Source organism: Gossypium hirsutum, chromosome D06 (genome assembly GCF_007990345.1).
Source record: "Gossypium hirsutum isolate 1008001.06 chromosome D06, Gossypium_hirsutum_v2.1, whole genome shotgun sequence".
In the NCBI taxonomy this organism is placed as follows: domain Eukaryota; kingdom Viridiplantae; phylum Streptophyta; class Magnoliopsida; order Malvales; family Malvaceae; genus Gossypium; species Gossypium hirsutum.
The window spans coordinates 3,351,594-3,364,501 of NC_053442.1; the positions used below are offsets into that span (position 1 = coordinate 3,351,594).

A 12,908-nucleotide genomic window follows, 5' to 3' on the forward strand; every position below is an offset into this window, starting at 1 on the left:
TCATATTTCATATATATAAGTCATACATATCACATAACCGTCCCTACGATGTGGCTAACTTCGAAAGGCACTTCAAATACGACCCTAACTAAATTTTACAAAAAATTGGCCCACGAGCCCATGTGGCGTTGATAATATGCTTTTCGACTTCGCATCGTTCATTGTTTTTCGGGACAGAAAATACACATCAGGTCGTTTTTTGATGACAACACAACAACGAGGGTTCCAAAACCTAAAACGAAATTTAGAATGTGAGAATTATCAATGATATGCTAATTTTCAGGTCACTAATTTGACCGCAAGCACTAACTATTCGACCATAACACCGAGATTCGGCCTTAAATAGGGCATAGATCACTTGCCCTTAAAAGAAAAAATAACTTTGAATAATATCTAGATCGCCGAAGGATTAGACGTCTCGCGATCCTCACTTAGAAAAACCAATGTGATTAAAAATGGGGAACATAACACAACAAAATTGTCAACTATGCATAAGGAAAACTAAAAACCTTATTACCGGAAGAAGGGGGTACAACAATACTTACACCAAGATTAAATTATGATCAACTCGCTCAAAATCACCCTAAGAAGCGAATATTTTAGCATACATAAATACTAATAACATTTCTTCGATTTACAACTACTCTATCATCATCATCATACATCTTTATTGAGCATTTCAGTTTTCACTCATGATTCACAACTGTCATGAGCTTATTTGCTTAAAATCCCATCATTTTTGTATCTCTTTGGCCCATTTGGCAGGCAAATCAAGAGGTGGTTCAGTTAATGGGGGGCCAAATTCTAAAAATAGTAGCAATAAACTGTGTCTAAAACTCTGCTGATTCCCCTTTTACCTACTTGGCCAAATAGATGTAATCCTTAGCCTAACATGGGAAAGTAGGTGCCTAGATTGCCATAAAAAGAACACTTTAAACACATTTTCTTTCTTTAACATGCCTGTAATGAGAGTTCTAGCTACTTCAGTTTCTTAAATCAATAAATCCAAAACTCAGAACCCCTTTTCCTTTCGGCTATTCAACTTTTTGGGTAGTTCATGTTTTTTGATATGCATGTTGTCATAATCTTGAAGTTAAAAAGTGGTCTACATCCAATTAAAATTATGCCCTAATTATTGAGTTTATAAAGTCATAAGGGACAAGTAGGTGTGCCTCTTGAACTCAAATACTAATCTATATTATCAATAAAAGTATTATGGAGATTCTTATATTAAGATTTAGATTACATTTTGTCTCTACTAAAAAAAATAGAAAAATCAGTTTCTATATGTTAGATCAAAGAACAAATTGATCACTCTATTATAAATTCCATTCGTTTTTTCTATTAAAAACTAGCCTATGTATGCCAGCATGAGGTACACATGGCACGCCATGTGTAATTGTCAAGTTATAATTTTATCAGTCACGCTAATTTTTTAGTAGAAATGGATAAAACTTTTAACATAAAAGACTAATTTACTCTTTAATCTAACATATAGAGACTGATTTACTCATTTTTTTTTAAGTGAAAGTAAAATGTCATCAGACTTCCCATACAAAGACTTGCTTTTATCCTATATTATCTTATTAACAAATCAACTAATAACGACTTCAATACTTATCCCTTAAACAATGTCTCGGATTCAAGTCTTATACGAAAAAAATAGCACTACGAGAACTTTACCCCCTTGGTTAGAGGTGAACAGTGAAGATTGGATGTGACTATTGAATATCTATCTTTGAATGTGGTTGGTAATGGTGTGCATGCTTGAAAAGTTGCTTTAGTTGATGTAACCAGGCTAGTATGTATTTCCACTTATTATTTTTCATTGTTTTTAATTCGTCTTTTAGTGCTTGCGTTTCCAATCTTCTAACAGTAACCTTTGAATTTGTCACTATCTAAAAACTGAGCAGTGGGGTTTCAATTTCCCGTTTACAAACTTGAATACATCATGAAATTATACCAAAACAATAATACTTTGAACAAATCATGTGGGATTGTTTTTAATTCAGCAGTAGCAACTGTTAACCATGTTCTTGGTTTTTTTGGATCATTGTCTTAACTATATTTATGACTAACCCTGTTCCATTTTTGTTCTACAAAATGTCATGTCTGAAAGTTGCAGTCCCAAAGCCAATGGATAGAGTTGAAATTGAATGGAATTTGGACATTATCAGATAGCTTACATTATTGTTTATTGCATTAAGAGTCAAAGCAGGCATTATGGAACTTGTTTGGGGGGGGGGGAATTAAAACAAACCAAGAATTTTCCCTAATATATCATTGTTTAATAAACTTTGCTAACCACTTCAACTTTCATTTAGGATATTAAACTACATAATACCCCAGTTTCAATAACTTGTTTGACTAGAAAATTCCATCAAAATTATTGATTATAAATTTTGATTTTATTCGATTATATACATAAATTTTAAATTTTATCTTAATTCATATATCATTAATACCATTATTAATATGTCAAAATAATTGTTTCATGTACACTAAATTAAAATTAACTTATTGCATTATATATTAAATAAAAATTTATGTATAATTTTAAGTTTTAACTCCGATTATAATGCTTTGAAAAATAATGGATGGGTGGAGATGGGGAGGTGGTTTTGGACTAAACTTTTCCAACATTTTGTTGCAGAGGATAAATGGATATGGGATTATAAAATTATGCACTAAAACCAAACTTTCATCAATCTTTTCAATGTCATATGCTTTACTTTTAAATTTCTTTTACAATTTTTTGTTGGCATCTTTACTAGCATAAAATGGGTGCTTTTTATCTTTGCCATTCTTTGCTGTTATATATCTTCTGCAATCTCTCAGTCATCTGCCAATATTTCAGGAAGATAGTATCCATAGATGGAATGGGCAAAGATATGGAGGCGGGTCATGTTGTTTTAGTCCTTTCAATATCCTCTAGTAACGTTAAATCTCTATTAAATTTGAAATCGAGTTAAGTCAGGTCTCTAAATAGAAAATAAAATCTTTTTAAAATTATTTCTTTTTATCTACAAGACTCAAAGTTAAAAATTTGCTTAAAATTCGAATTCCTTATCAACTAACAATTGTTCATGGGTGTTTTTTATTATTATAGAATTTAATAGTATTAATATCATAGAGGCTCTTGTATTAGGAGTTAAATTGTATTTTATCGCCTCTATTAAAAACTGGACAAATTAGTCTCTGTACGTTATATGAAAGAGCAAACTAGTCATTCTGTTAAAATTTTTATCTATTTTTACTATTAAAAACTAGTCTCCGTAAATGAGCATGAAGTACATGTGGCACTCTATGTGTAACTATTTAATTATTATTCTGTTAGCCATATCGGTTTTGAATAGTAAAAATGGATAAAATTTTTAACAAAAATGACTAGTTTACTCTTTAATCTAACGTATAGAGGCTAGTTTATCTATTTTTTTGAATAAATGGGATAAAATGCAATCTGAGTCATAGTACAAAGACCTTCATAGTACTTTTACCACAATTAGATTCATGCAATAAAATGTAATCATTAACTCATGTGAAGTCAAAGAAACTTATCAAATTCATTTGTAAATGATAAATTTAAGATTTGGACATCAATTTTCCTTTAAAATTTCGAACACTCCTCGAAGTACAAACTCCAACATCCCTCATGTTCCGATAGCGTTCCTCCTCTAAAGACTATCAACAAACTTATCTCAATTCATTTGTAAATGATAAATTTAAGATTTGAACATCAACTTTTCTTTGAAATTTCGAACGGTCCTCGAAGTACAAACTCCGACATCCCTCATGTTCCGATAGTGTTCCTCCTCAAAAGACTACCAACAAACTGCATAATTATTAGATGATAAAAGAGAAGGGAAAAAAAAGGTCAATGAGAGTGGATATTATAAAGTGCCAAAAGGACATATACATTATTCTGAAAAGTTAGTAGGTAAAGGTGAAAGGTAATGAATATAAGCAAAAAGAAAAGAGACCAATAATACAATGTTCAAAAGATGTGAAGTTTCAGAATTATTCTTTATATGGTAGTTAGGACCAAATACATTTTTGTAGTTTTGGTGTGTAAGACAAAATTGCACCATCATTGCTCTTTGGCTTTCATTCCCCACAAGCTTTATTTTTTTTGAATCAAAAGATGTGTATAAAATGGTCAAGTTATGCAATGAATGAGGATTTTGACTAAATATTGAAGTCTTTTTAAGTTTAATGCCTACTGCAGAGAAAAAAAATTACTAGTTTTAGCATTACATGATTAAAAGAAATAAAGAAAAAGATGACCCAATCCAGCAAAAAGGCTGTTTTCTATTTTTTGGTTAGCATCGGGGCTGTCTAATGTTAGGCTGTAAACCAAAGAAAAAGAGAGAAAAGGCAAATAATTATCTTGGTGGGGTGAATCCCAATAGTTCATAAATCATTCAAAAATATGAGAAAAGGGTTTGCTCCAAAATATAAAAAAACTAATCTCTTTAAAAAAAAATTAGGTTATTTAATCTCAGTCAAATTTGAAAGTAAGCAATTAAGGGTAATTTATCACGACGTTAATGTCTTTCATCAATTAATATGCATAATTTTGATAAATATAATAACAAATTTAACCCCTCGATGTTTACATATTTATTAATTTAGTCTTGATTCTAAAAATTCAACAAATTTACCCTCACCATTTACACATTTATAAAAATATTGTGGGCTAAATTCGTTAAATCATGACCAAATTGATAGAATTTGTAAATTATGAGAGTTAAATTTGTTATTATACTAGTCAAATTTATGTAAAATTGATGAAAAATATTAATGTTGTGATTAATTATCCTTAGTTGCTCACTTTCAAAATAAACAAGGATTAAATTGCTTTAATTTTTTTAGAGGACCAATTTACTCAATCTCGAAATTGAGATGAACTGAAAAGGTTTTTTTACTACAAATATAATAAGTTTTTACAGGGCGTCAACTATGATGAGATTATGTGATATGTATGATTCAAATTGTTCTTTAACTTTTAGAGAATAATAAAAAAAGAATATATCGAAGTTCTATTAACCATCGATGATATCAAATGAAGAACTCTCTTTTTACCATCAACTAGTTGAATCAGTTATCACGATTTAATTAATTGAGTGCATAATAATACGGGTTATTTTTTGACAAAATCTCATTTTACTCACTTTTGATCGAATAAATTTAAATAATTTGATTAATAAGAATGATAAATATTCTCATAATAAAAGCTGTAAAAACAACCAGTTTTTCAATTTCCTATGCAAATGATGTAAGGGGGGAGAGAATTTGTGAAAGTAGAGGAAAATGTATGAGAGTTGACAGAAAGCTCATTACCTCAGCAAACAACAGCTCTCTTCTCCAACTAAGTTGGCCCAATACAAAAGGTGCTTTGCATCCTTTACCTTTTCACAGCTTTTTCTTATATCTGTGAAGCCTTATTGAGAGACTTTCTATGCCTGTAAAATTTTACTTGAACTCACCACGTTGCAACTCCACTTCTGTGCTTACAATTTTACATTCATGCCAACTAAGTAATGCAAATTATAATATTTTGTCTGCTTTTACTTAATTATTCTTAATGGTTGTGAGAAATTGAACGTCGATAATGGCAATATATCGCAAAAAAAACACACAATTTTACGTAGAAACTCTTTCAGAAAAAAATCATGGGCAGAAGAGAAGAAAATTCACTATGTCAAATTTAAATGATACAAGAGGAGAGACAAATACGTCTATTTATAGTTTAAAAACCTTATTCTAATCAAAGTCTAATAGACGTAATACAATAAGGTTAAAACACATTATTCTAATCAAATATCAAATAGAGGAAGTAAACTTCTATATGGATTCCACTTGTGTAGCCCTCGGCCTTTGATCTCCCTATTTTGGCACTTATATTTTATTTTAATAGGAATTTGAGCCACGCAACTTTAACAATGGTCATTATCTATTCTTATTTTGCAATCACAATTTCATTTAAACCCAACTACATATCTTATCATTAATTTTGATGATGCAGATATAAAACTTAACGTCACCATTATAGTAATTAATTTCACTGAAAACCAAGCAACGAATTTCTCTCCTAAAACCTTACCAAACATTATTTGAAGGACCTTATCAACATGTTACATACAAGGAGACAAGTTAGATTTTAGAATAAATGGATATAAATTTTGTATGTATATGTATATATACATCTATTTTACAAAGCTCATCTAGGTTATGAAAATAACTTTTTACTTCCAAAATCCTTTATTTTATTGCAACAAACAATGGTTTTTAACATTGAATGGACCTTTGTTAATATAAAAAAAATTTTGGGTGTGTTTGATAAATTAAAATTTTAAATGTTGAAAAATTAAATTTCGAATTTTTATTATTAAATTTTATAAGTGCTATCTACCTACTTATCTTATTCAACATTTTTTAAAAATAATTATATTAAATAAAAGACTAAGATAATTATCAAACACATTTAAAATATTAAAAATTAAAAATTTTCATTGAAATAAAACATTAAAATACCTTATTAAAATCTGAGTTTATTTTTCAAGAATTTTAAATTAAATTAAAATTTCATTACATATGTTTTAATAATTGGTTATTTATTAAACATTAAAATACTTAAATATTTTTATTTTATTATTTAAGTTTTAAGTCATTTCTTAATATTGAATTGATTTTATTGTTATAATTTTAATTTTAATTTTAAGTCATTTCATGATCAAGTTAACGTTGAGTCAACAATAAAAGGAAGTAATGATTAAGATTTATTGTTAGCACTCATAATTGGGTAAAAGTATTATGAAAACTTTTACATTAGAGGTCGAACTGTATTTTGCCCTATCTACTCACAAAATGAGCAATTTAGTAACTTAATCCTTCTGTAAATTTACATTCATTTCTACAATTAAACATTGATCTCTATATGTCAACACGAGATACGTACATGTCAATTTTTAACAACACAAATAAATGAAAATTTTTAATGAAAATAACTAACTTGCTCTTTAATTTAATGTATAAAAATAAATTCATCCATTTTTAAATAAAGAGAACAAAATGTAATCTAACTTCTAATATAAAAACCTTCATAGTACTTTCACCTCATTTAAATATCATTATCGATACCTTATAAGTATCAAGATTCAAACCCTGTTAATGTAATTCTCATCCTCGTAACACCCTCATGATAAGGTTTAAACTCTGCTAATGTAATTCTTATTCCCGATTTGTAACTTGACTTTGTCGCAATAAAAAGTCTGTAATAGCATAGATTAACATAGATATAACCAAAATCCACGTGCATTGGGTGAAAGTGTTGTAACTAGTGAAACTGTGTAAAATATAGAGTAGAAAGGACAATCTGATCTGATAATAAAGACAATGTGGCACCGGCAGCTCTTTTCTCAAGGTCAAATACCATCAATGGCAAACAATATGTACTTAGCCTTCACCTTAGTCCCCACTCCCCCCTATTTTTACATTGTTTATTCTGAGCAGACCACAACAATGATGCAGTGTCTCACATGCTTTGATAGGGCTACTTCCCGACAACCATATCTTAAGTGCTGCCATTATCTCTATTGTTTATATACCAGTCTTTGATATCCAATGCATAACGAATGCTGAAATTAATTCAATATTTCCTTTGGCCCCGACCACTTCCCGGATCTTCTTTTGATGGGGTTGAATTTAGCTGAGTATAGCAGCATACTCAGAAAACCATGTTTATATTAAGATCTGGGTCGAGTCGGGACTTGATGTAACTACAGGACAAAAAAACATGCAAGCAAGTCACACACTGTATAGATAATATGTCGAGGTCTTTCATCATTCAAACACGCACCATAAAAGTTCAACAAGCAATGCACTTTACAAACTAAAAAGATCATGCTTTGAAACAGGGACTCGTTCGGACTCATGACTGATAGAATCTTAAAGTTCCTCACAAACGCTAGGACTAGGAAGGTTTTATAACTTAATGTAGACTAACAGGTTTATTTGCTACAAACACCGACAAATGGTTGTGCCTACAATGGGAATTTCTAGTTCTTGCTTATAGCAGTAGCCTTACGCACTGGATACGACTTTTTTCAGTAGAACAAAAACAGGCTTACATGATGATCTCCTACCCACTCCAGCATCATGTCATCTCTTTCAGAAATAATAATCTTCGGTGTGTGGGAAAAGATCATGTATGATGGTAGCTAGTTCCGGTTCCTGCATTTTTCCATGGCCCTCGGAGCTGCTCACAAAAACAAAAAGCTCCATGTAAGCAACAAAATTTATAGGTATGGACAACAGTTAACATGAACAGGCATCATATGGTCTAGACAAAATAAAGCTCTTCTTGCCGGCCCTCATAGTAAGATGATTGAGCACAGTTTATGCTTTGTTTGTTATGACAAATGATGGCCCTTTTTCAGAATTGAGAGACCCTTTAGTCAAACTTGGTGAAGCAGTGATTCTGGCAGACTTTTTAATGAGAAGTAATAGCACTTAGTGATCTTGAGAAGGACATGTAGGAGATCCCACAATGTGTTATAATAACTTTAGATATTAGTATTTACTTATCCTGAAGGGGCAAAATAAAATTAAAACGGCATTATTTCCATGCATTTGTTTTGAGCTTCTTGTGATGGTTTGGACCTTTAGATGTCCAATTTATAAGTTTAGACAAATACGCGTAGGAGATTTCTCATACTGTGAACATGTATGTTAAACATTTCATTGGAACAAGATGTAAATTATTGAAACTGGTTCCTTACTAGCAAACGCCATGACACTAAGTTAAAGGATAATAACCATATAAAAGTATTTACCGAGTCCAATGGCATCAGAGCTTTTCATGATCCTCAACCTTTTGCAGGTGTCAGTGAACATCCTGAAACAAGTACAAACTTTGGGTACAGTGAACAGCCATTATTTGAGTACTAAATTAAACACTAATAAGCTGAATCATATATATACACCAATATTCTGGTAAGGAACTTATGCCAAATGAAGTGAAAGAAATAAACAGACAAATTAGTGGTCAAGCTAATGTTTCCATGCATGCTCAACATTATTACGCAATTTTCACAGGTGCTAAGGAACAAGGGTTCCATCCCTTTTTTCAAGAGCTTCCATGAAAATCTGATAGATACCATATTATAAATAGTTTGCGCCTCGATCTTATTTGTATATCTTACAGATTCTAATAAGCTCTTAGCAATTTTTTTTAGTGTTCAAGACAGATCAGAAAGCTTAATAGCAAAACAAAATTCGTTTCACACCTTGCTTTAGAAGATTCCACTTCTTTCACTGCAATCTGTATACCATACCCAGTAAATGACTGGTATTTTGCTAAATGTTGAAACATACATTCTTATAACCATGACTTAATAGCTAGATATGGATAAACAAAATAATCAAACTGGAAAGAAGCACAAAATGAAAAGCAACGATATAAAAAGGGAAGGATTAGAGCTTACTCCCATGGAACATCACCCACAAGCATCCAGTCACCATCTTTATCCTCGTAAGTAAGAACATATTCTGATCCATGAAGTAGATCCTTGAGCTTGCTTTCGCTCAGCAGCTCCCTGCCCGAGGTTCCATGAGATCCATACTGACCTGAAATTCATAGTTATATAGCAGTAACTGGATCTATGCAAACAAAGTAGTATGAATAAGAGCAGCTTATGAAGTACATGCATAATAGCTCACCTATGGTAAAACAGCTGAACATCTTCTCAAGTGCAGAAGACAGCTCCTGATATTTAGTGTAGTTTTTCAAGTCTACTTTCCTCAAATACGGAGCACCATCCATGCTAACCTTCACAAACAAAGCACCAGGCCCTGCCTTCCCATCGACTTCATCAGTGTTCTTCGACGCCGAGGCCAATGAGTTCTTCCTAAATGATCTGATAGGTGGCCAACCTACAACCTGTGCCCTGCAAATGGAAAGGATCAGATAATCTTCCCATGGTTATGCCCCAAAATTTTATTACAAAAACACAATACTTACTTGTTAGCAGGTGCTCCACTGTTATTGTTTGCAGATGCATTGGGATTAGGCCTGGTCTTGTCAGCAGCATGAGGCCTGTCATGCACCACGTTTTGGCTCGTGATTTCTTTAGCTTTCATTGGTTGAGCCCCGAAGTTTGAAGAAGGCCTAGGTGACAGCATAACATCAACTTTTGAATCAGAAAGAAACTTGCCCTGCAACAAAGATTAAGAACTTTCCATGTTAAACTCATTAACATTAGTCTCGGCAATTCATCAATAGCAACAATTCTTACCTCTGAGAACCCATCCATTGCATCAGAGAACCCTCTTTTATTCCCTGAAACAACACTCTTCTGTGATGCAAAGCAGTGACCATCACTTGAAGGATGCAAAGGGAAAAACGGCTTCTCATCAAGCTGAGAAGAACTTAACAAGCAAAGCTCTGGATTTCTTTCAGGCGACTGCAATCCAGGAAGTCCGAGCCTAAGCTCAGTCGCCTTTAGATTCAAACTAGCCTTTCTTTCCTCGGACGGAGGGGAAAAAACAGAGCTATCCACTGAAGAACAATCAGACAAGCCCATGTAGTTCCGTTCCTTCAAGTCAGCACTATTCTGGCACACACTTTCCATTGAGCCTGAAGAACCGAGTAAAGTAACATTGCTCTGAATCCCTTCCTCCTCCACGCCAAGCAGCGGCGGAGACATCAGTAATTATAAAAAAACAACAAATAATAAACACCCTCAATACTTCACAACCTGCTCATTTTAAAGAGAAACAAAGTTTATGAAACAATCAATTGAACCAAAAGTTGCATATATACAAACACAGAGAAACTTATGATTAACTATTGACTATCTCCAATCAAATTAAAAAACAAAAACTTTCAAATATAGCCTTAAACACAGTGAAACTTATCATTAAATACCTTTTTTTTTTCTTTTAACAAAATCCAGTGAAATAGTTAAGATCATAAAGACAAATGTAAAAGAATGGACTTAAACCAGTAAAGCTGAAGAAATTTCAAGCATTCTTGTAACTAAAAGAAGCATAAATTAAACCATAATATAAATAAAGATTTCGGATTTGTATTAAGAGTTGACAACTGTAAAATGCATGAAAAAAATAAATTAAATTAGAACACTAAACCGTACGCACGCGCCAAAAGGGGAAATAAGAGCAAAAGAGTTTTTTTTTTTAAAAGAAGAAATGATAGTACTACATTAAAGAAGCTTTGTAGGGTTGTAACATGTTTGGTTGCTGAGAAAGAACTGGAATTTAAACTTTCAGCTTTTAACGCTTAACTAAGAACAAAAGATTCCTGCATTTTTTTTAGCTTTCTCAGGAAACAAACACCAGCTAACAAGAAAGAAAGAGCCCAACACAAATTTTTCTCTTAGAAACAGAGAGTAAAGAAAAAAAGAAAAATGAGGATAAGAACAAATTACAAAGATACCTGATTCAATTGGTGGATGAGAAATTGCAGAAGAAAACCAAAATCTTTGAAATTTGTTCAAAGTTTAATTTTTTTTAAATATTTTTATGTGTGATTTTTTTTTTTAATTTAAAAGAGAAAGCTAAGGACCCTCCATTCGTCACAAAGTAACAAAAGCTTATTTGCTGTTGGATGTGAAACTCTATGCTTTTAAAAATCAAACAAAACTTTAAAAATTATAAAATAAATTTACTTTTGTCTCACCAATATATATATATATCCTTCTGCCCCTGCTTTTAGCTCAATTTTTTTTATTCTGTTTTTGGGTAACTTTCACTCCATTTTAGTCCCTTAATTTCGAAAAATTACAAAATAGTCACTAAATTATTCGAAAATTTTTATTTAAGTCACTGAACTATTTGAAAGTTATTAATTCAGTCACTGGATTGTTAAGTTTTTTTTTTTAAAGTTCGGTTAGTGAGCTCCAATAGATGATTTGATGATCGGTAGGGTGGATTAGTACCAATCAACGAGTAGAAGAAGATACATTAGATCTAAGTCAATCTAACACCAATGTCGGAGATCGGGGAAGAGAACTGTTTGGATTTTGGTTCGCAAACTCATGACGTTTAAAGTTGTTTTATGAAAAAGAAAATAACTATAGAAGAGAAGTGGGATGAGAGCTTTTGATTAGTGCAGGTGGTGCGGAAAAAAGAAAGGCTATACAGCAGCAATTTTAACAGCTTTCGATTGACATTCAAAGTTGTTTCACGAAAAAAAAAAGTTAAGTGATTAAAACATAAATTTATTAATAGTTTAATGACCTTGAGTGTAATTTACCCTTTTGTCATTTTATTTTAGTTGTCCGCCGAATATTTCGAGAAACTGCATATCAACGGTTATTGACTGTTGATTGATTCAGCCCGAGCCGTTGATCTTTTTTCTCTGTGATGGATCATTGATGAGGGGGTTTGACCTTCCGTTTGCCCAAATTTTCATTAGCGTGCATTCTAACAAATTTAAAAAATAAAATTTACAATGGTACAATCATAAATGATGAGACTTAAACTTAAGCCTTTAAAATCGAGGCGTTAATGTTTGTCAATTATACCAAAGCCTTGTTCATCTAAAATACTAAACATGATAGAGATTATTTTAATCATCGGAAACTCGAAAAGTTAATATGTATGTTTGTAAAAACATGAACTTAAATTGTTTGAATTTCTATTTCTATGCATATATATAAATTACGTTGATTTCCAAGTCAGTGATAAACATTAAGGTTTAATAACATTACCCAATTAAATTAATTATTCTAATAATTTAAATCAAAGAGACTAATTTTTCAATGTTTTGCGATCAGTGAAAAGTAATTATTTTAGAACTCGTGGCCTTGGTGGGCATGTGTTCTTATCCAATAATACCATTTAAGGGCATGAATTCAAATCCGTCTAAAAACTCATTGGGGCTCTCC

The 12,908-nt window shown here is 31.6% G+C and overlaps 1 protein-coding gene across 4 annotated transcripts; it reads right to left on the reverse strand.

The window, feature by feature from the left end:
• Positions 1 to 7,818: 7,818 nt before the first annotated feature.
• On the reverse strand, positions 7,819 to 11,719 carry LOC107941326 (auxin-responsive protein IAA9). 4 transcript variants are annotated; one of them, XM_016874882.2, is made up of 7 exons: positions 11,456 to 11,719; positions 10,296 to 10,757; positions 10,022 to 10,215; positions 9,721 to 9,947; positions 9,486 to 9,627; positions 8,835 to 8,896; positions 7,819 to 8,257 (listed from the first exon to the last, which is right to left on the reverse strand). In XM_016874882.2, the coding sequence occupies exons 2-7, from the start codon at positions 10,704 to 10,706 to the stop codon at positions 8,220 to 8,222; spliced, it is 1,074 nt and encodes a 357-aa protein (XP_016730371.2). In that variant the 5' UTR covers positions 10,707 to 10,757; positions 11,456 to 11,719; the 3' UTR covers positions 7,819 to 8,219. The 4 variants fall into 4 exon arrangements, with proteins under 4 accessions (XP_016730371.2, XP_016730373.2, XP_040950961.1 ...); XM_016874884.2 differs by having other exon boundaries at positions 11,222 to 11,463; XM_041095027.1 differs by having other exon boundaries at positions 11,158 to 11,462.
• Between the last annotated feature and the right edge of the window lie 1,189 nt (positions 11,720 to 12,908).